At 39.1% G+C, this 21,625-nt stretch overlaps 3 protein-coding genes across 3 annotated transcripts; 2 read left to right on the forward strand and 1 right to left on the reverse strand.

The window, feature by feature from the left end:
- The first annotated feature begins 1,169 nt into the window (after positions 1-1,169).
- klhl11 (kelch-like family member 11) lies at positions 1,170-3,294 on the forward strand. Its single transcript, XM_061708134.1, is given in 8 exon segments — positions 1,170-1,188; positions 1,438-1,474; positions 1,679-1,884; positions 1,887-2,066; positions 2,380-2,556; positions 2,559-2,661; positions 2,663-3,214; positions 3,216-3,294. Coding segments are annotated over 8 exon segments (1,353 nt in total).
- Positions 3,295-3,658: 364 nt separating this feature from the next.
- LOC133419869 (7-methylguanosine phosphate-specific 5'-nucleotidase-like) lies at positions 3,659-10,078 on the forward strand. Its single transcript, XM_061709336.1, has 10 exons — positions 3,659-3,814; positions 5,197-5,271; positions 5,470-5,568; positions 6,075-6,144; positions 6,262-6,308; positions 6,514-6,599; positions 7,044-7,133; positions 7,340-7,502; positions 8,991-9,188; positions 9,278-10,078. The coding sequence occupies exons 1-10, from the start codon at positions 3,812-3,814 to the stop codon at positions 9,395-9,397; spliced, it is 951 nt and encodes a 316-aa protein (XP_061565320.1). The 5' UTR covers positions 3,659-3,811; the 3' UTR covers positions 9,398-10,078.
- Positions 10,079-10,683: 605 nt separating this feature from the next.
- fkbp10b (FKBP prolyl isomerase 10b) lies at positions 10,684-20,333 on the reverse strand. Its single transcript, XM_061709334.1, has 10 exons — positions 19,955-20,333; positions 19,522-19,667; positions 16,250-16,439; positions 15,856-16,001; positions 13,807-13,996; positions 13,521-13,666; positions 13,145-13,334; positions 12,900-13,042; positions 11,768-11,931; positions 10,684-11,178 (listed from the first exon to the last, which is right to left on the reverse strand). Exons 1-10 carry the CDS (start codon positions 20,149-20,151, stop codon positions 10,984-10,986), a joined length of 1,707 nt encoding a protein of 568 aa, XP_061565318.1. The 5' UTR covers positions 20,152-20,333; the 3' UTR covers positions 10,684-10,983.
- Between the last annotated feature and the right edge of the window lie 1,292 nt (positions 20,334-21,625).

Here is a 21,625-nt window from a genome sequence, read left to right on the forward strand (position 1 = left end):
AAAGAACTGTCCTTTCTATGATTTAAACATTTAATTTGCAGTTAACAAAGTTTAAATCATGTTAATGAATATCAATTCTGGAGTTGTTTTGATTGAACAGAAACAATGGTTAATCTGAAGTACAAGGGTGATAAATGGGCCTTAACACCAAAATTGGTGTTTTATTTGATTCTCAGATACACACAAGTGAACCCATACAGGCAGCTCACATGGGGCAAATATAGAAAACCAGCAGACAATCCCATGCAGGGCCTATTTTCAATTAATTTCCCCTTTGGGGATTGATAAAGTATTTTTGCGTTGAATGGAATTTTTCAACTCATTCATATCTCAATTAGACCCCACATACAAGGGTTTCTTTTTGCTACAACCTTCAATAGACTCCCTCCTAGATTTCCTAGATTTGATCAGTGTAAAATAAATACAAATTGTGTGAGAACTAAATCTGGTAAGGTAATAGTTTATTTGTTGGTTTTTGTTTCTACTATACAGGACTGTCTCAGAAAATTAGAATATTATGATTTTCTGTAATGCAATTACAAAAACAAAAATGTCCTACATTCTGGATTCATTACAAATCAACTGAAATATTGCAAGCCTTTTATTATTTTAATATTGCTGATCATGGCTTACAGCGTAAGAAAACTCAAATATCTTATCTCAAAAAATTAGAATATTCTGGGAATCTTAATCTTAAACTGTAAACCATAATCAGCAATATTAAAATAATAAAAGGCTTGCAATATTTCAGTTGATTTGTAATGAACCCAGAATGTATAACATTTTTGTTTTTTTAATTGCATTACAGAAAATAAAGAACTTTATCACAATATTCTAATTTTCTGAGACAGTCCTGTACATGACTAATAACTAGCAATCGGGTCCGGGGACTTTAATCCCCGGACCCAAAACCACGATCACGATCACGGTGGAAAACTATTTTCCTTCTCGCTCATCGCGCAGCTGCCGTCAATCACGACCAGGTGTAAACACTTACCATAATTAATTAAATATGACAGGACGTCATAGCAGAGGCACATAAAATAGAGAGACGGAAAAGGAGAGATCCATCTTCTAGATGCAGAGGGTATAAAAAAACGTGTATTTTGGCACCAATAATAGTTATAAAGCCATAAAACTTCAACAATTGGATCAGAACCCCAGCACGCATGCGCGATAGCCTGACAGGTAAACTGCTGGTTAAAGCGTCAACACCAACATTAATATAAGGAACTGGCTGACAGGTAAGTTAGCATTTTGACCAACATGTCTTCAAGATGATTTAATCAGTGATTTAGGCAAGGCAAGTTTATTTGTATAGCACAAGGTAATTCAACGTGCTTTACATCATTAAAAGCAGCAAGACACAATTAAATGGTGAATAACAAATAAAATGATAAAAGCAAAAGTTGTTATTGTTGCATGTTTCCACCATAGGTGATGCAGAGTGTTTCTTAGCACAGGGACTGGAATGGTGGGAAGCTGCTTTTCAGTGTGAGAGAATTGATGCTGATGGACCTGTGTTAATGTGTCAATGTTTCTGCATTCATATCTAAATTTTGGGGATGCAGATCTTCATGGTTATTTGTTTTGTCGTTGGGCAAACATTTCAACATCACAATGGCTCTTCTGCCATTGATCTAAGTGTTTGATCATTTTGGCCTCTCTTCTCTCTCAGGTTCCTGCTGGGGCATCTGAAGTGTTTCTGTGGAGCGTTCCTGGTGAAGAAGTTGAACCTGTCCAACTGCGTGGCCGTACACAGCCTGGCTCACATGTACTCCATGGACAAGCGGGTTCAGGAAGCCGCTGAGATGATCAGAAGAGTTATTTGCGACAATGAATTCTACACCCTACCATTTCACCTGGTGCGAGACTGGCTGTCTGATTTAGAATCACTGTGGACTCTGAGCAGGAGTTATTTAAAGCCATTGTTAAATGGGTGTACGGAGACGCAGGAGAGCGAGAGAAACATTTTGAGGAGCTGTTTAAGCTCTTGAAGCTGTCACAGATTGCTCCAACCTATCTGGCGAGTGTAGCGAGAAAGGAGCCCTTAGTGGCAAAAAGCGCAGCATATAATAATGAATTTAACTTGTAATGCACTTTACATTCAATGAATCTCAAAGTGCTACACTTAGACCATTATTCATTCATACACATCCTCACTGGTGGTGGTAAGCTACATTTGTAGCCACAGCTGCCCTGGGGCAGACTGACAGAAGCGTGGCTGCCATATCGCGCCAAACGGCCCATCCGACCACCACCAATATTCATACACATTCACACGGGGCAAGGTGGGTAAGGTGTCTTGCCCAAGGACACTACGACAGCAACTGGGACGGAGCGGGATTCGAACCGCCGACCTTCCGATCATTGGACGACCCGCATGTCAGCAGTTGGTGTCCAATGCTCTGGAGTTTCATGCTGTTCACTTTGAGAGCATCAAGTCAGCCGGTCCTGGCCTCGGTGCCTCCTACGTGGCATCATTGCAGCCATGTCTTGGCTAGAACATGGATGTAATCATGGTTGTAGGTGGTGGTTCAGAAGGTGAAGAATATCTCTTGAGTGTGTGGGCTACATTGTTGCAGAGGATCGTTGGGTGAACCTGCCTCACATTCACAACTACCTTGATGGACATGCTATGGCAGTCACCGGGGGCCATGTCTGTGGCAGGATCCATGGAGCCTGGCTCGGCCAGGACGGTGGAACGCTACAACCCCAGCCTCAACAACTGGGAGGAGGTCAGCAGCCTGCACTCCTTCGGCCTCACATGTGTCAGAGATGTGCTCTATAGCATAGGAGGTCATGATGATTTCAGTACAGGGTTCAAGGACGTCACTGCCTATAAACCTGAGCTGGATGCGTGGATTACTCTGGAACCGGCACCGACGATCCTAGGAGATGTAAAAACAGTGAGTGTAGAGGATAGATTTTCAAATGACTGTTGCATTCACAACATTCTATCACACTGTTGTCCCAGGTACAAAGAAACAGTTGAGCTCACTCAGCAGAAAATAAGCCAAAACATTTCTGATGACAGCCTCCCAAAGGAGGTACTTAACATGGAAGGAGCTGCTATCTGCTTCTTTGGAGAAGATATCTTCATCATTGGTGGATGGAAGGACAGCAACAACTTGGATGAACAGTATTGCAAAGAGGTGTACTGTTTCTCTGCAGAGAAGAAGCGCTGGACTCAGCCTGTACCAGAGACTTTGGCTCGATCGCATGCAGCAGATGCAGCAGCTCCATCAACGTCTATCCCTGCGGAGGCAGGTGCATTCTCAGATTGAATGTTGAATAAGGATCAGAAATGCTGCAGTGATTAATTGGCATTGCCTGAAGATAAGTGTCTTATTTTTGTTTAGTGTTGAGCTATATTGGGGGATGTGTTTTTTTTGTTTGTTTTTTTTTTAAGTTTGATGTTTGAAACACTTTTCTGTGCTCCCATTTAAAATCTCATCTAGCTGTAATAATGCTATTGAATGTATCTTCCTTTTAAGAACAATTACTGTCGCCCGCTCTGAATGCAGTGTCTTTACAATACACTTAATTATTCATGTACATAATAAAACGTTGTAGCTAAGCGGCGTTAATGATCTCACTGAGGTAGGAACCATTATTCCTCGGAACCACGCTTTAGCGTACAGAAGTAGGGAATCTTATAGGTGCGACACGGACATGTAAACAATTAGCAGTGAGGACCGCTATGTATTTTTATTTCGATAGGATAAATTTAGTTTGGCATTTTGTTATTTGACATGCACTAACGGTTCTGAATCGCGGTCAAACGTCACTGACACGTAACTCTTTGAAAATGGTAAGTTATCCAGATCGATAATGGCTGTTCTCTCCACGAACAGCTGATGATCCGTTCATTTGAAGCAGAAAACTAAAGGTGCGAAACCAGAGACCAGAAATGCTGAGTGACGGCATGAAGGCATTTCAAGCCTGGTTGTAAGAGTCCAGCGCCATATATATATATATATATCACACACACACACAGGACTGTCTCAGAAAATTAGAAATATTGTGATAAAGTCCTTTTTATTTTCTGTAATGCAATTTATATAAAAAAAAAAAAAATGTCATACATTCTGGATTAATTACAAATCAACTGAAATATTGCAAGCCTTTTATTTTAATATTGTTGATTATGGCGTTTTCTTAAGCTGTAAGCCATGATCAGCAATATTAAAATAATAAAAGGCTTGCAATATTTCAGTTGATTTGTAATGAATCCAGAATGTATGACATTTTTTGTAATTGCATTACAGAAAATCACAATATTCTAATTTTCTGAGACAGTCCTGTATATAGTTATATTTAGTGGTGGTCTTTAGATTGAGCTGCATACCAGCAATATGCAGGTGTGACTGTTTTTAGGTTTAATGGCACATTAGACATCTATTTTTTAAATTTTTTCTGGAAAAACACTTGCGTTCCCAAATTCTTTATTTCATATCTGTTGTCTGAAGACATAGTGTTATACAAAAAAAAACCCAACCTGTGCCAGCTTTATTTATTTAGATTGCTGTAATGGTTTCACTTTACGACTATTAATGCAACACTGCTCATGTTCTGAAAAAATAATTCAGATTTCTTTCCAAAATCTAGAAAAGAAATCTAGTTGTTTAATAATTGGGGACTGTGAACTGGGTGACAGAGAAGCTACACCAAGTAGGGATGGGCATCATCTGGATAATGAACGATCAATTATCGATGAATCTTTATTTTCCTGAACACGCTTAGTTCAGGAAGGAGCCAGAAGCTGCAAACTAAACCTTGAATAAGATAAAACCACATGCGACATTAACAACGTAACTGCAGCCTACTGATTTGTGCTGAGGAAAAATAAGCAAGTCAACATGCTCATAAAATATTTTTGGAAGAACTTAAAAGCAGAGGAATCCACACATTCCTGACATGACAAGAGTAGTGACAGATATAGTTGGTACAATAGGTTTTAAGTTCTAAACGATCTCTTCAAGTTGATGCAGTGCGGATATATATATATATATATATACTATATATACTATATATACAGTATAGTGTGGATATACAGTATGCTGTAGTTCTCTGTAGACGAAGACAGAAGGACCGATGCATTCTTTATATTTCCAAAATTAACTGAGTTTTGTTTTTTTCCTGGAAAATGTTTTTAAATATTGTCATGAGTTTGCTCCTTTGCTGAATTTGCAGATATACCATATTCCCTGGCTCCACACACCAGTGAGGACTGTCTTGGCAATCTGGCACCAGCTGACCAAAAGCGAGGTGGGGATACTTGTCTGATCCAATTTAAGTTCACCTGCAGTGGCTCAGTAATTGTAACTCTCTGAATGTGCATATGCTTGTGTGCTAGATTTGTATTAAAATATTATTACCGTAAATACAATAAAATATATTTTTCTTTGTATAAAGCTGGAAAATAATTGACATGCACTGTAAGAGTGAAGTTCCCTTTCTGCACAGATCCCAGAGCTGGCCAAGGGCTCTGTGCTGATGAGGGAACGCAGAAGAGTGGAGGAGACCATCCATGCCATGAAGCAAGCCGGTGCAGGAAGCCTGCAGGTGAGAATGATGAGAGGGAGATACCTGCGCATGTTTGAGGGTGTGAGAAGTTTGATTGAGTGGGTAAGGACATTGCCAGTAAAGCACTCTCCAATACCACCTGTAAACAAGAGTCCTAAAAGGAATGTGATGCTTTTCACAATGAAAAGATGAAGTACAGCACATCATCCTCCAAGTTCTGCATCTGAAACCAGAAGGTTCTGTTACAGTGACATGAATGACATTTATTATAAGTTGTGAACCGTGAATACAACAAAAAAAATTACAAAAATGGTAAACTAAGCACGGCTTTTAGAGTTTTGACCTATAAAGGCTTATTTATGGTTCTGCGTTAAACCAACGCAGAGCCTATGCCGTAGGCTCTGCGTTGGTGTAACGCAGAACCATAAATCAGCCTTAAGGATAATCAGTATATTTGACTGAATTGATTTAGAATATTTGGTTGTTTGCTTATTTGGAAAGACTTTTCCTTTTTTTTCCCTTTCGTTTTACTGTCGCTTTCACAGGTTATCTCAGACTTTGACATGACACTCACCAGATTTTCTCATGATGGCAAGAGAGTGCCAACCACTCACAGTAAGAACAAAGATGATGATTACATTGTCAGTTTTCTAGTCATATGATTGCATGATGTATTAGTTGTTTTACCTTTCTGAAAGTTACAAACTTGTTTTCCTTGCTTTTCTTTCCCAGACATCCTTGAAAACCGGTTGTTGATGAATGAAGACAGCACAAAAAAGGTCATTTTTCTGGAGTCATTGGCTGTATAGCTGTTAGGAACATAGTACAACTGTCAATTCAGATTACAATTGGCTAAACATTGTGTTTTGTCACAATAATCTGGCTTCTGTCCCTACAACAAGGACCTATAAGCACACAGCACATTGTTAGCCTGCTCCAGATCAGTTATTCCAGATGTTTGGTCATTTTGCTTCTCTGTTGCAGATGAGGGACCTGTTAAACACCTATTATCCCATAGAAATTGATGCGAGCCGCAGCATCGAGGAGAAGCTGCCTTTAATGGTGGAGTGGTAAGAAATAAACCCAGGAAAAAAAATGTCACTGTTACACATTTTGTTTTTATCTAACTTGTTCAGAATATACAGGACTGTCTCAGAAAATTTGAATATTGTGATTTTCTGTAATGCAATTACAAAAACAAAAATGTCATACATTCTGGATTCATTACAAATCAACTGAAATATTGCAAGCCTTTTATTATTTTAATATTGCTGATCATGACTTACAGCTTAAGAAAACTCAAATATCCTATCTCAAAAAATTAGAATATTCTGGGAATCTTAATCTTAATCTGCCACAGGAGGAGGTACTTTTTCTGAGACAGGTTTGAAATGAAAAAATACACTTTTTTTTCAGTATCTAGAATTTTGAAGAAACTCAATTTTATTTGCAGTAAACACAGGAGCGCTGAATATGAGGATGAATGAGATCTTGAATGTGTTTTCTGTCCACAGGTGGACTAAAGTCCATGAGCTGCTGATTCAGCAGAGGATCAGAAAAGACATGCTCGCCCAGGCTGTGAAAGTCTCCGGCACCATGCTCAGGTAAATATAATATACGTCATATAGAAGCACTTAACACACACAAATTGTTCTATTACTCTTACTTGCCAGAATATTGCTTTTAAAAATGAGCTGGGAACTACTACCATGAATTGATGTGTAAAGGCAGTTGCTGGAAGCAGTGATGTTTTCTCATTTTTCACATTAACTAAATACGCCAGGCTCATAACTTGTGTGTTTGTCTGAAGGGATGACTGCAGACTGTTATTTGACCGTCTGGCCGAGCAGCAGGTCCCTCTGCTGATCTTCTCCGCTGGCGTTGGTGATGTGCTGGAGGAGGTGATCCAACAGAACCACGTCTTCCATTCCAACGTTCACATCATCTCCAACTACATGGACTTTGACCACACTGTGAGTTTAATCGCTCCCTGCTTACAATGTCATTTGATAGTAATGCATGACATTCTCCACTCAACTAAATTCAAGTTACGACTTAAACTTCAAAATAATCATTACATATATAATTATATAATAATTTATTCAGCAAATTTGATTAACTTGTTTGCATAAATCATTTGTTCTGTATCCTCTTAGGCCTGTTGACCCTGTTGTGTTGTGATTTCTTTTCTGCAGGATTTTCCTGTTGGGTTAATACATTAAGCATTTACATGTTTTGGTGTTTTTCTGCATTTTTGCATTGCGACCTGTTATTTGAATTGGATCTATGTAGCATTATTCAGTCATTAAGTGGATCTCTTGCAAAAAAAAAGACTGAATTGAGGAAGTAAAAATAGAAAAATGCTTAAAAAAATTTAAAAAGAAACTGAAAACTAGTATTAAGTCAACCCCTTTGTTTTGAAACTAATCGAGACATGGTGCTTCAGCAGAGGCACCATGAAGCACACAGGACTAAGGAACCCTGCAGAAATGGGTTAGGACTGTTTTTTACAAGTACAGTTAATAACTGAAACATACAAATATGAAAAACGGTCACAACTTCAAATTTCGTTGTTGCGACACGAACTACAATGGAGTGATTAAAAATGATTAAAAAAATTAGCTTTTCCAGTCTCGTATGAGTACATTTCCCTTGACTTTGAAAGATACTATGATGAAATAATGAAGCACTGAATGTTGCAACCACAATGGACAGAATTATCTTGTTACATTTCAGACAGCTCACATTGTCCCGAGCCAACGGAGATAATAGATATGGGTGTATTGATGCTGCTTTTCATTTAGAGAATTTGACTTGCTCTTATTATGGTTCCCACAAAGCAATAACTTTGTACATTTTAATTTCAGTAACAATTAACTATTCTGTGTGAGTCCATTACATTATGATCCATAACATTTACATTTAAGGCTGTTGTGTAATAAAATTATAATAAAAAAAGGAGGCAAATACATTTGATAAGTGTGAATGTGCATGTTTTTTTCTGTGTCCTCTGTTTATGCCACTTTTTCTTTTCCCAAATGCCAAAACTAAGTTTTATTGCGGGAGTTTACAGGACTGTCTCAGAAAATTTGAATATTGTGATAAAGTTCTTTATTTTCTGTAATGCAATTAAAAAAACAAAAATGTCATACATTCTGGATTCATTACAAATCAACTGAAATATTGCAAGCCTTTTATTATTTTAATATTGCTGATTATGGCTTACAGTTTAAGATTCCCAGAATATTCAAATTTTTTGAGATAGGATATTTGAGTTTTCTTAAACTGTAAGCCATGATCAGCAATATTAAAATAATAAAAGGCTTGCAATATTTCAGTTGATTTGTAATGAATCCAGAATGTATGACATTTTTGCATTACAGAAAATAAAGGACTTTATCACAATATTCTAATTTTCTGAGACAGTCCTGTATATTCATCATGGTTGTGTTGTTCATAAGGGGGTCCTGCAAGCGTTTAAAGGCCAGCTGATCCACACCTACAACAAGAGGGAAGGTGCTGTGCACGCGGCCGGCCTGAGAGCGCTGCAGGGGAGACCCAACGTGCTGCTGCTGGGAGACTCTCTGGGGGACTTGACCATGGCCGACGGGGTTTCCCAACCCCACAACATCCTGACCATCGGGTTCCTCAATGACCAGGTCAGAATCAGAAATAGCAGATTTTTGTTATGAACACACGATGTAAAAATGATCTGCTTAATGTTTTTTTTTTTTGCTTCATCTCTCAGGTGGAAGAAAGAAAAGAGTCCTATGTCAACGCGTTTGACATTGTGCTGGTCAAGGATGAGACAATGGACATTCCAAATGCCATCCTCAGTCACATTACCTCATCAAGAAAGAAACAATAAGTAAGCTGCAAATGGAGAACATAAACACTAAGTTAAGAAATGAATAGACATGAACTTGTTCAGTGCAGTCACTTAGTTGCATGTACAACCAACTCACATGGAGACCTCAAGCCAGAGTTCAAGATTATTCTTCCTGCAGCTCACTCACACTCTTTACCTCTAGTCTACATTAAATAATGTGCACTTTCCTCTAAGTCAAAGGCAAAATATCAAAGTCTCAAGGTTTTACAGGAAATACATCAGCCTGAGCTTTGAGCAGTTTTGTTTTCCCTTTGGGAGAGTAGCGTAAACCTAAAAATGTGGCACCATGACTCAGATTTATAAAGATAATCGTGTCAGAAACTGTTATTTATTTTTTAACTTCTTTTAACAAAGAACAAAATATTTTAGTTTGGTTTTAAGGAGGGGCTTTAAATTAGGATGTGGTTTTCTTGAATTCAACCATAGACGTAAAATCTTTTTTTGTCCATTTCTCATTTCACTGAAGAGTTTTGATACGGTTCTGTCTTTTCCATGTACGTGTAGCATCTCTCTGCAAGTACTCTGTGAAAGTTTTAACACACTCCTCATACAAATCTGTTTACACTACTCACAGGCTGCGGCCAAACTTTGTCTTCAATTTTTTAATAATAAGAGAAACACATTATCTCAGAAAACATAGTGCTGCCAGTGTTTTGTTTTGTTTTTAAAGAAAAGATGAAGGCTTTCCACTTGCAAAATGACTCTGTACGTGTAGAGCAACTTGTGCCAGTAATGATGAACTTGGACTAGTTATTAGAAGTACAGTTCAAATTATTAAATACTGGGGGAAAGAAATGAGTTTCTTCAATTGCATTCTATTAATGATGGTGATTAAAATTCACCATATGGGTTCTCATTAAATGATCTACTCCCAATGCTGATATCTTACATTATAAAATGATGGTGATTATGCCACCAGGAAAGAGTTTAGATTATATTAGAAATACCTATTAAATGTCTACTTAAATTGTTTAATTTTTAGTTATAAAGTTAGCATTTTGGGATTTACGGTGCTTAAACAATGATCTTTTAAAGCTGCTAAAAGTCCTGTGAATTGTTATTGTAGAATACAGAGCTGCACAATTTGAAGATTCTACACAGAATTGCACCTTTGGAAAGTTTTAAAAGCAAATATTGTACTGACATTCACACATCCCACCACCTGGAAAATGACACTCTTTGTAACTGTCACACAGATATTGTAACCCTGTATCCTGAAAACTGAGAAAAATTTGAGTATCGGTTTTTGTTTAAGGTGATAAGTCTTTGAAAACTGTAACAACTTTTATTTTATTACAAACATTTTCACTTATGACTCTCAGGAACAAATAAAGGTGCTTAAAAACTGCATTTTCAGACAGAAAAAGCACAATGCACACAACACACAACTCCAAAAATATCATTTGTACTGTTTGCTCGACATTTCATAACATTATTCAATGTAATATTAAAAATATTCAACCATGACACTGACTGGGAAGAGTCTCTTGTTGCTTGTTTTTCTCGTTTTCTATTTAAGCTTTTGGGTTTTATCCCTGAGAGAGCACCAAAACACGTCATCTTTATCACAACTCCTCGTGCCTCGCTTCTTCCCGTTCCCTGTCCTCTTCTATCTTAGTTTTGAGTTCATCAGCCGTGATCGCTTCATCTTTATTGCGGTCCTGGTTTTGGAACATGTCAGTGACGACCTGCTCCATGGTCATTCCGGGTTTTATGCGGCCATGGCCCTCTGCCACCTGCAGCGCGATGAAATCCCCAAACTGAAGGTCAAGACAGAAATCAGAAACACTTGTTAATAACAGGATGGTTTGATTCCGTTTTGTTTATCTAATTATGACATCAGTTGAGAACAAATAATTTTTTGACGGTTTTTTTGAGTGTTGTTCCTATTACCACCACCAGGTGGAGCCAGAGTAAATTGCGCTGGGAAGCTTCAAGCTTGTGGCAACAGTGTTAATCATGGTGGTGTAATCGTTACTACACCATCGTGCCCCCAACCAATAACCACAACAATAAAATATTACTTTCTCATGCAACCATCAGGGATTCATTATTTTAATCCTTCCAAGAGAACAAAATTCTTATTTTCAGTCACACCCAACTTCCTTTCACAGTGTCCGGTGTACAGAATATAAACCTATGATAGAGAATGAACTAACCTCTCAAAATGTTTCGGCAACCATGTAAAAATGAACGGGACTAGCAAAGAGGGGCAATGAGACCATGTAAACAGAGATATCACAAAGTTCAGCCTTTGCTTGCAAATTATTGAAAGAATCATACATTTCGGCGCTCTAATCTTAATGTTAAAAGGGAACAGTGATGGTCGTTGGTGCATCAAAAACGTACCTCCTCCTGTGGCACTCTTCCATTCTTGTCCCCGTCCATGGCCACAAACAGGTCTGCAGGCGGCTCCCCGATCCACACGAACAGGTAACCCGGGGGGACGCCCTTCTCAAAGCTCAGCAGCTCGATGTCGAAGACCAGCACAGCGCTGCCGGGCACGCCACCAGCTAACAGACAAGAGCAAATCAGAGACGTTTTATAAACGAGACAGCCCACTACGGTTCTGTTTCCTGTATCTGTGTCACGTGGGTTTCCCCACTGCCCCGCCCCTTTAGGAGACTAACAGCAGCTCCTGAGTCTATTGAGTCCTATGGGAAAAGTGAACGTGAGCACAGATTATTACCAATTCCTTTGCCCCATAGTAACCTAAGTAAATATGGGACCCATTTTTCAAAAGCCACAAACCTGAACATTCTGACACCAAAATGGAAATTTTCAGACCGACAAATTAGGAGAAAATTAACTTTGTTTGAGAGCTGTCTCTGTCTGAGCAACACACTCGTGAGATTTGGCTCTCATAGCTAATAATATAATATAATAATAATACATAGCTCTGCTCAGAGTTGTCGTCACTGCAGAACTGCCAAAGTCGTTTTCCCATCGGATAAAATGAAATTTAAAATTAAAATAAAACTTGCTTCTTTGCTTAATAATACTGTTATTGTTATTATTGAAGTCTTTTTGGAAGGGAAAAAAAGACTGATCCGATGATCTTGTACTGGGTTGATATAAAACATTAAAGTAGCAGATAAAAAAAAAACGAGCGGCAAAATAAGGCGCAAATATTAAAGTTGTACTGTATCTAGTGTTGTATGTTCCAAAACGATGTGGGGAGAGGGGCGACCACGCCCACTTAGGAGACAGGAAGTGTAAACCATTTCATACCATTGGCAGTAACAGTAATGCGTGATCTTCTGTATAGAGTATCTTTGAGCAAACCTTTTAACTTTGTATTCAGTAATCCCTTCATATATTTTGCGTTGTCATGAATTTTATACTCCTAATTGATCAACAGTTATATTACCGTAATTCCAATTTTATTTTCACTTTAAGTTTGGTTCACTTCAGATGTGTGATATATAGCTCAGCATTCAACATATCTTTACCCATCCAGGGTGTAAAACAGAAGTCTCACCTCCTTTTTCTCCATGTCCGAAGTGCGGCGGCACCGTGACCACCCTCTTCTCTCCTGCACACATGCCCCGCAGGCCCTCGTCCAGCCCATCAATTACCTTGTCTGCTCCCAGAAAGGCATCCTGAATGGTTTCATAGTCATGTCTGGGGAGGAGGGAAGTCATCATGCAAATTAAAAACAATTTTGTCTGACCATTTTCTGAATATTTGTTAAAAATTGAGAAAAAACATGTTATGATGACTTACGAGGAAAAGAGCCGAGTGCCGTCCACCAGGGTGCAGTTGTAGTGGTAGCGGACGAGGTCGTTGACGTCAGTGGTGTCGTTGCACTTGTCAGGTTTGTAGCTGATGTGGATGTCCACCTTGTCGTTGGGGTTGTGGAAGTCGATGACGTGGACGTCAAAGACCAAAACAGCTGATGGGGGGATCACATCACCTGGACAGCATAATGTTAAAACATGAGTACACATCCACTGTTGACTGAACACTGGCTGATTCGCTCTGCCCTGACAATCAGTGCCAGCCAAAAATAGAGAAATTAAACGCTGTCTGGATTTCTTGAGTTTCTTTTGGTTTGAGGGACTTTTTCTGGACTTCACAGGGAAACACTGCAGTAACTCACCAGCTCCTTTCTCTCCATATGCCAGGTGTGGGGGGATGATGACCCTCCTCCTCTCCCCAATACAGACTCCCAGAAGTCCCTGGTCCATACCCGCGATCACATACCCCATCCCTATGTATGTGTTGTAGGTGGTGTTCCTCTGGTAGCTGTGCAGTTTAGGGGAGAAACCAAACCCTGAGCTCTTGCAGGTCAAAAATACACTTCTATCATAAAGTGTTGGCATGTTTGGAGAATTAAAAGTGGGGAAAAAAACAGCCAACTCTGTTCCTCAGTGATCTGATCTCACCTGGTGTCAAAGGTGATGCCGTTCAGGAAGGTTCCATTGTAGTGGTACCGAACGTAGTCTCCCACCACGGACCTGCGGTTGCACGACTCGGGCACCACCTGCTTCTCAACCGTGATGTTATCCTTAGGGTTGTGAACGTCCTCTAACAGGACGTTGAACACCAGAGTCGCCTGGGGGGGGATCTCTGTACCTGGAGAACACAAGTGGAGGATTTAAACTTCACATTTAACAGTTTGAGACTAATGTCCGAAGATTTTAAAGGAAACGAGCATTATTCACCCTAAAATCAGTTTTGTTCCCCAAGGGAAGATTAAAAGAAAACACGTTGGTTAGTGAAAGGCCAGAATAGAACGCAGGCGTATGTAGGTACAGATAAAACAGAGTAAAGGGACTAGAAATGGTTTAGGGTTTTTCATTTTTGCTGTTATATCAATTATATGATGAACTGGGCTAGGAAAATTGTAAAATATAAAATAATTTCTTTTTAATGTTTAAAATCCCTTGCTCGCTCACTTTCATGTATCTGAAAGATGTTCTTCAAGAATAATCACAGAGTCCCTTTTTCGATACATCACTTCTTTGTGAACTGCTACATAAGAAGAAAGCTCTTATCTCTGACAGTTTAGACGAGATGGAACTGCATAGGGTTGGGCGATATATCGAGATTTTAATATATATCGATATATTTTCAAACGTGATATGGTACGAGACAATATCATTCGAGGAAAAAAAACAATTTTTTTTTTTTATGATTTTGATATAGCTTATTTTGTGACAAATTGACTTGAATGTTTTATTTGAGATTTGCACAAATGTTTTGTTATTTGCACAACTGTCAACCTCAGTGGAAAAGTCTGCCTGTTACTGTCTACATTGTATTAATTGCACAGTGTATTTTAATTTAATTGTTATGCAGGAAAGGGATATTTGTTTTATTTTATTCAAGAAGCATTTTCATTCTATATATGCAGGCAGTTTATTTTTATTTCATTTGTTTTATACATTTTGATATTGTGCAGACCTCTGTTAATAAAGGAACCTGTGTGACATTTGGCACGAGGCTTTGTATTAAAACTGACTGTTTTTTTTAAGGGTTTGCCTCAGAAAAAATGAAGCTAACAGAGATGCTATAATGCTTTGGGGGAAACCCCAATTACGTCATGGAAAAAATATCGATATATATCGAGTATCACCATTCAGCTAGGAAATATCGAGATATGACTTTTGGTCCATATCGCCCAGCCCCAGTCTGGAACACCACAATTATTAAGGCTGATATTGACATGGCCAAAGACTCAAACGCTCCACATGACACCACAGCCACGGCCACAAAATCAAACGTCTGAGGTCTGCAGTTGTAGAAGAGAAGGTGAATTGGAGCAAGTACTCTTTATCTGACACGTTTTGAACTTGGAAATAATTTTTTCTTGGAAATAATTTTTTCTTTCTTTTATCATGAAGATACACACAAAGATGTTGAATCTGAGGGGCCAGTTCAAAGGCATGTTCCTTGAGCATCGACCCAGCAGCACCAAGAACTTAGACCTTTTAGAAATGTATGAAGTTTTGACCGCCAAACGCACGTGGACCGGTCCGGGAAACAGTCAGGCAGGAAGTGTCAAGATGCAGGCAGATGTGCATCCACCTGAATACATGATACTCTACAAATATCTGTTTTTATCTTGGTCTTAAATGTAGAGGAAGCACATTACATGGGACTGAATGAGAGCAATTAAGAACAAAATTAGTGTGCAGGGACACATACATATCTTATGTTGAAGAAATCACTTAAAACTGTGTTTAAGTTTTAAATCAAAAACGAATGAAGGGAGACCTCTAGTGGTTGTTGTGAGATTTGTTTTAGGACATTGCAGTTCTGTTCAAGCTAAACCTCAGTTGCAGGTTAAACTTTGAACCTTTGCTAAGCCGGTGACATTGCAATTTGGCTCAATGTGCTCCAATATGTTTGTACATTGAGGATTCAGAGAGTTACTACAAGCTGTTACTGAGAATAATGACAACATTCAAATCTTCATTTTTATTTCTTACCTGATCCCTTCTCCCCGTAAGCTTTGAACGGAGGGACGACAATGTTTCTGATTTCCCCCACGCACATACCCAACAGGCCCTCGTCCATGCCCTTAATGAGCCACCCCTCACCCACCAGGGAGTCGTGAGTCTGCTTCCTGGTGTAGCTACGTGGGGCTCACATAAGCGCATAATCAAACACAGAACTTCACACTGACAAACCTGGATAACACAATACAGACACACAGCCGTCAATCAAACAGGGTTTGATGAACTGAAATTTAAAGCATGAACTTAATTGACATCTTTGCAAAACCAAATCTAACACATATTCATTCATTTAAAAAAAAAGTCAACACATTGTTAAAATATTCAAGAAAACTATCATACAACAATTATCCTGCCCAGAATTCACCTGGAGTCAAAGATGGTGCCATCGAGCAGAGTGCCGTTGAAGTGGTAACGCACAAAGTCTGTTCGCATCACGGAGCGTCTGCAGTTCTTGGGAGTGCTGACAGATTTGGTGACGACCATGTCGGCCTTGTTCCACAAATCCAGGAGATGGACGTCAAACACCAGCGTGGTGTCGGGAGGCACCACTTCCCCTGAAAAAATGGTTGGATGGAGGCAAGATGGAAGACACTGGTTTGAAACTTAATCTAGGTTAAGCAGCGAATTAACCGTCACCGACACGTGACAGTTTCCAGCGTGTTCCTTGGAGGCCACATGTGAGAGTTTCCCTGACCAAGACTAAAATAATTCTGTATGAATGTGGTTTGTAGTATAAAAGTGATTAGCGTGATATTTTAGTTTGCATATCAACAGTAGGTGATGATAAGAGCATCATCAGAGCTGGGTCACCTCAGTGACGAGAGGCCCAGAGCAAAACTAAGCTATAAGTTCATGTTGACCCAGAAACCAGCTACTGCTTATTCTAGAAACCTACTATGACCCAAGTGAATCAAGAACTTTGTGATGATTTTAAACTGTTTTGTTTGAAGTCATAAACAATGCAAGTATAATTCAAGCCCAAAATTTTAAAAATGTTATTGGTATATTGAGTAAAATTCAAAAATATTCCAACCAGATGAGTACCGGTACTATATTTCACTGAACATAGGCAGCATGTGCAGTTTTTAAAACTACAGAATAAAATAATTATCATTTTGAATATGATGTAAACATGTTTCAAAACAGTTGACTTTTAACAGTTAACAGTTAACTATTGTGCCCAATAATTATGTTTCATTACAACTCTATAAGCATTTGGGAACTGTAAATACAGGAAAGGCTTCACCACTGTAGAAGTCTGGTAGCCTAAATGACCCATCAATTTAACTAAAGAATAACATTTTCAAGCTTAAAAGTTTAAGAATTTAGCGATTTTATGAACTTCTGTATTACAATATAAAGCATCTAAATAAATAGAATTTACTTGAAACCCATTTTGTCTTCAAAAAAAGATTAAAAAACAAACTCATAGCTGAGATGTACGGTAAACAGCTGCTGACCCAGTACCATCAACGTCTGCTGTAGCTTATGTGTTTGTCTCTACATGTACATACAAGTACACTGTAACTGTATATACTATATATCCAGAAGCTCGTTGTTTTGGTTTATGCTACAGTCTGCTCATTTTATCATATTTTTTAAGATGTCTATTTTACAGGGTTCATACACATTTTAACCAACACATTTCCATGATTTGGCAGCAAGTTTCCATGACTATACATGCCCTCTAAAACATCAATGTATGAATGAAATATAGGAATAAAACTATGTAAAAAGTCACTACAGTGGAGATCTAATGACAATTATGGTTTTATACAAAATCAACATTTGTTTAAACCAGGGGTTGGCAACCCAAAATGTTGAAAGAGCCATATTGGACCAAAAACACAAAAAACAAATATGTCTGGAGCCGCAAAAAATGAAAAGTCTTGTATGTATAAGCCTTAGAATGAAGGCAACACATGATGCATGTATCTATATTAGTTAGAACTGGGGGAACATTTTTTTTTTCATTATGCACTTCGAGAAAAAAGTCGAAATGTCGAGAAAAAAGTCAAAATTTTGAGAAAAAAGTCAAAATGTCGAGATTAAAAAGGAAAGGAAAAAGGAAGAAAAAAAGAATAAAGGAAAAAGAAAAAAGAAAAGAAAAAAGAAAAAGAAAAAAAAGAAATAAAGAGAAAAAAAGGGAAAAAAAGAAAAAAAGAGAAAAAAAGAAAAAAAGTCCAAAAGCGGACAGTTTCCTGAGATGCTGTATGACATGAAACAATACGTATATGACATATGCAACGAGAATTTTTGGGGACTTGCACAGGGTTGAAACAAATACCTGCCTTGGTTTAGACCAGTGGTCCCCAAACCGGGGGGCGCGCCCCCTAGGGGGGGCGTGGCGAGGTTGGAAGGTAGATTAATTAAAAAATAAAAATAAAAAAAATGTTTAAAGATTTTTTATTTCTTTAAGATTTTGCCTTCAACACATATGTGCAGTGAGAGAGAGACAGGAAATAGGCAGAAGAGAGAAGGGGAATGACATGAAGTAATGGTCTGGCCGGCGGGAATCTAACCGGGGACCTGCTGCTTCAGGCCCCACAACTACCCGGTGCTACTGAGGTAGATGCATGTGGTAATCTCTCACCTGCAACCGGTTTGAGAGGATCTGTAACATGAAACAAGCCCACCCCACTCACTGAAAAGGTATGGGATTAAAGCTGACATTTTTGCAGAGCAATTGTTGAAATTTTGATTCTTTTGTTTAGCTGTTGCTGCTGGTTTTTTTCCTCAGGGAGCTGGTTATTTTTGGAAATTTTTTTTGAAAGTAATGCATACTGTATTGTACAGTAAAAAGGAAAAAAAAGAAATGTGTTGCAAACATGAAGCAAGCCCACTCACATCACTGGAAACATGTGGGGATTAAAGGTGTCATTTTTGTAGAGCAAATGTTCAGATTTTGGCTCCTGTTTGTATTGTGGTTGTTTCAATCTCTGTGAGCTGGTCAGGTTGAAAATCTATTTTCACAGAGATGGACAGTTTTTTCGCACATATGTTGAATATATGAAATAAATTGCATTCGCATTTGAATGCAAAAGATGTGTGTGTCTGTGTTGGGGTCGGGGGGGGCTCGAAAATTCTGTTACTACAAAAGGGGGGCCTGGCAAAAAAAGTTTGGGAACCACTGGTTTAGACACCAAGGTGGTTGGTAAACAGCAAAGGTAGTGCACTACTGCCCCCAACTGGTATGGAGGTAGTTTAAAGAGCTGGTTGATCCTACTGGGTCCTTCTCTGTAATGGAGGCATTTATACCTGAGAGGACTGAGGGGGAGCTCCTGGTTACAGTTCCAGCTTCCTAGGTTTTACCCAAGACCCCTGCTAATAGAAACGTGGGGGAGAAAAGGAACCTTTCTGGTCCGACCAGAGTCTGTGATGTCCCTAAACCCTCAGTGGACCCAAACAAAATTATGGTTTTGATGTTGGAGTTTTTTTAATTTTTTTTGACACTTAAGTATAAGTTCTCAAGCACATAAATACACATTAATTTTGTAATATGCCCCCTTTAAGGTAATGACCATGCTTGCATCTGTAAACACATGCATAATTAAATAAACACCAAAGTAACGGTATTTCAGATACAAAGTTCATGAAAATGGTTGTACTGTCATTAGTGCAGAAAGTGCCCTTTACCTGCCCCGGTGCTTCCATAGGCCAGGTGTGGGGGGACGGTGACCTTCCTGCGCTCATTCACACACATCCCCTTCAGGCCTTTGTCCAGGCCGGCGATGAGGCGACCCTCCCCGATCAGGCCCACCTTGGCATCCCCTCTCTCATGGCTGCGGGGGAAACCAAAGACGTTCACCAGGACAAAGGATAATGTCAGAAGTAGTTCAACTTTGAGAGGATGTCAGTATCTGCAGGGCATGCATGTAGATGATTGAACGTTAATGGTGCAAACTTGTTTCGACTCGAAAAATCAGATTTCTGCACTTTTACTCATCTAATTTGCCTGTCTGCTGGAGACGCGCTTTTGCATCTGTGGCTGCAGGGCCTCTTGCAGCTTCAGATCTGCCTGGAGAAAAACTAATAACTTCAGAAATGCACAGAAAGTAGAGAGACTCACCTCGAATCAAAAGTTTTTCCATCGGTGAATGTAGCATTGTAGTGGTAGCGAACGTTGTCTCCGTCCTTCGCCTCTCTGGGACACTTTGCGGGGATGACGTATCTGTCCACGACTACATCTCCCAACACGGGACTGGGGTTGCACTCCACGGAAAACCGCGTAGAGAGCACGGAAAAGGCAAGACAGAGGATAAACATTTTTTTTTCTTACAATAAACTCGTCGAAATAAGTTAAAAGTCTAAAGCACTAAAGTTGCATGAAGGCGGGGAGCGTGCTGGACGAGGCCCGTGTTGGATGCGCTGCTCCGCGGAAATGTGGAGCGGGGCTTCGGCGTCAGAGGGATGTAAACGTGGACAACCTCCAGGCTGCTGCTCACACTCTCACCAGTGGCAGGAATGTTGAAGGGAGTGGAAAAGGCTGCTCTCAAATTTGCCACAGTTAGAAATGCGCACAGCTTCCTTGACAAAAATAAAAGGGAGCAAAGAGGATGACACGAAATTAAGATGTTTATTGGAGGGCCAAAACGTAAGAAAGCATCATTTTAGAAAATAGGAACGTAAGCCTATGACCTGTGGTTATTTTTAAAAGAAGATACAGGACTGTCTCAAAAAAAATTAGAATATTGATTTTCTGTAATGCAATTACAAAAACAAAAAGGTCATACATTCTGGATTCATTACAAATCAACTGAAATATTGCAAGCCTTTTATTATTTTAATATTGCTGATCATGGCTTACAGCTTAAGAAAACTCAAATATCCTATCTCCAAAAATTAGAATATTCTGGGAATCTTAATCTTAAACTGTAAACCATAATCAGCAATATTAAAATAATAAAAGGCTTGCAATATTTCAGTTGATTTGTAATGAATCCAGAATGTATGACATTTTAGTTTTTTTTTTTTTTTTTTTTTTTTTTTTTAAATTGCATTACAGAAAATAAAGAACTTTATCACAATATTCAAATTTTCTGAGACAGTCCTGTATACTGGATACATTTTGAAGGGCTTTTATTTTGAAAAACAGCAATGCCCTGCCTCTTTGGGTCTTGTCTTGACTTTTCTGGACAGTCACGGACAGACACGCCTCTACAAGCCTCTCAGGGCCCAAAAGTACTCAGAAAGCCTCAATGGTTTCATTTTTTCACCCCTGCCGTTGAGTCTAGTCGATGTCCGGCTTATCAAGGGATAGCCTATTTCTGTCCATCTTCAAGAAATATCACATATTTTAATTGCACAGATGTGGGAACTATTTTGAAAGAAATAATGCAACATCATACATCACACTTTACGCTTAATACATGCAATAATTGCCCATGGGGTCATGTTCTGGGTCTCTGGAAAGCGCCTAGAGACAACTTCTATAATAGACGCTATATAAATACAATTGAATTGAATTCATTGAGAGGATTAGTCAGCAGTTTCAAACTTCAGCAGTTCAGTTTCTAAACTTTCCAATCGGAATGCACGCCTCTGTTTGTTTGTACACACACAAACATAAACCCGAGGAGGACCAGTCGGTGCGTAAACCCTCCCTCCTTCTCTTCACGCACCTCTGTTATAAAGCCTCAAAAGCCAGCTATGGTGTCAGCTGCTGGTCTTTTGGAGAAACCTGATCCAGCAGCTCTTTAAAGACCCAATACCGGAATTCCCTGAGACCCTTGAGCACCTA

This window comes from Cololabis saira, chromosome 19, assembly GCF_033807715.1.
Source record: "Cololabis saira isolate AMF1-May2022 chromosome 19, fColSai1.1, whole genome shotgun sequence".
Lineage (NCBI taxonomy): Eukaryota > Metazoa > Chordata > Actinopteri > Beloniformes > Belonidae > Cololabis > Cololabis saira.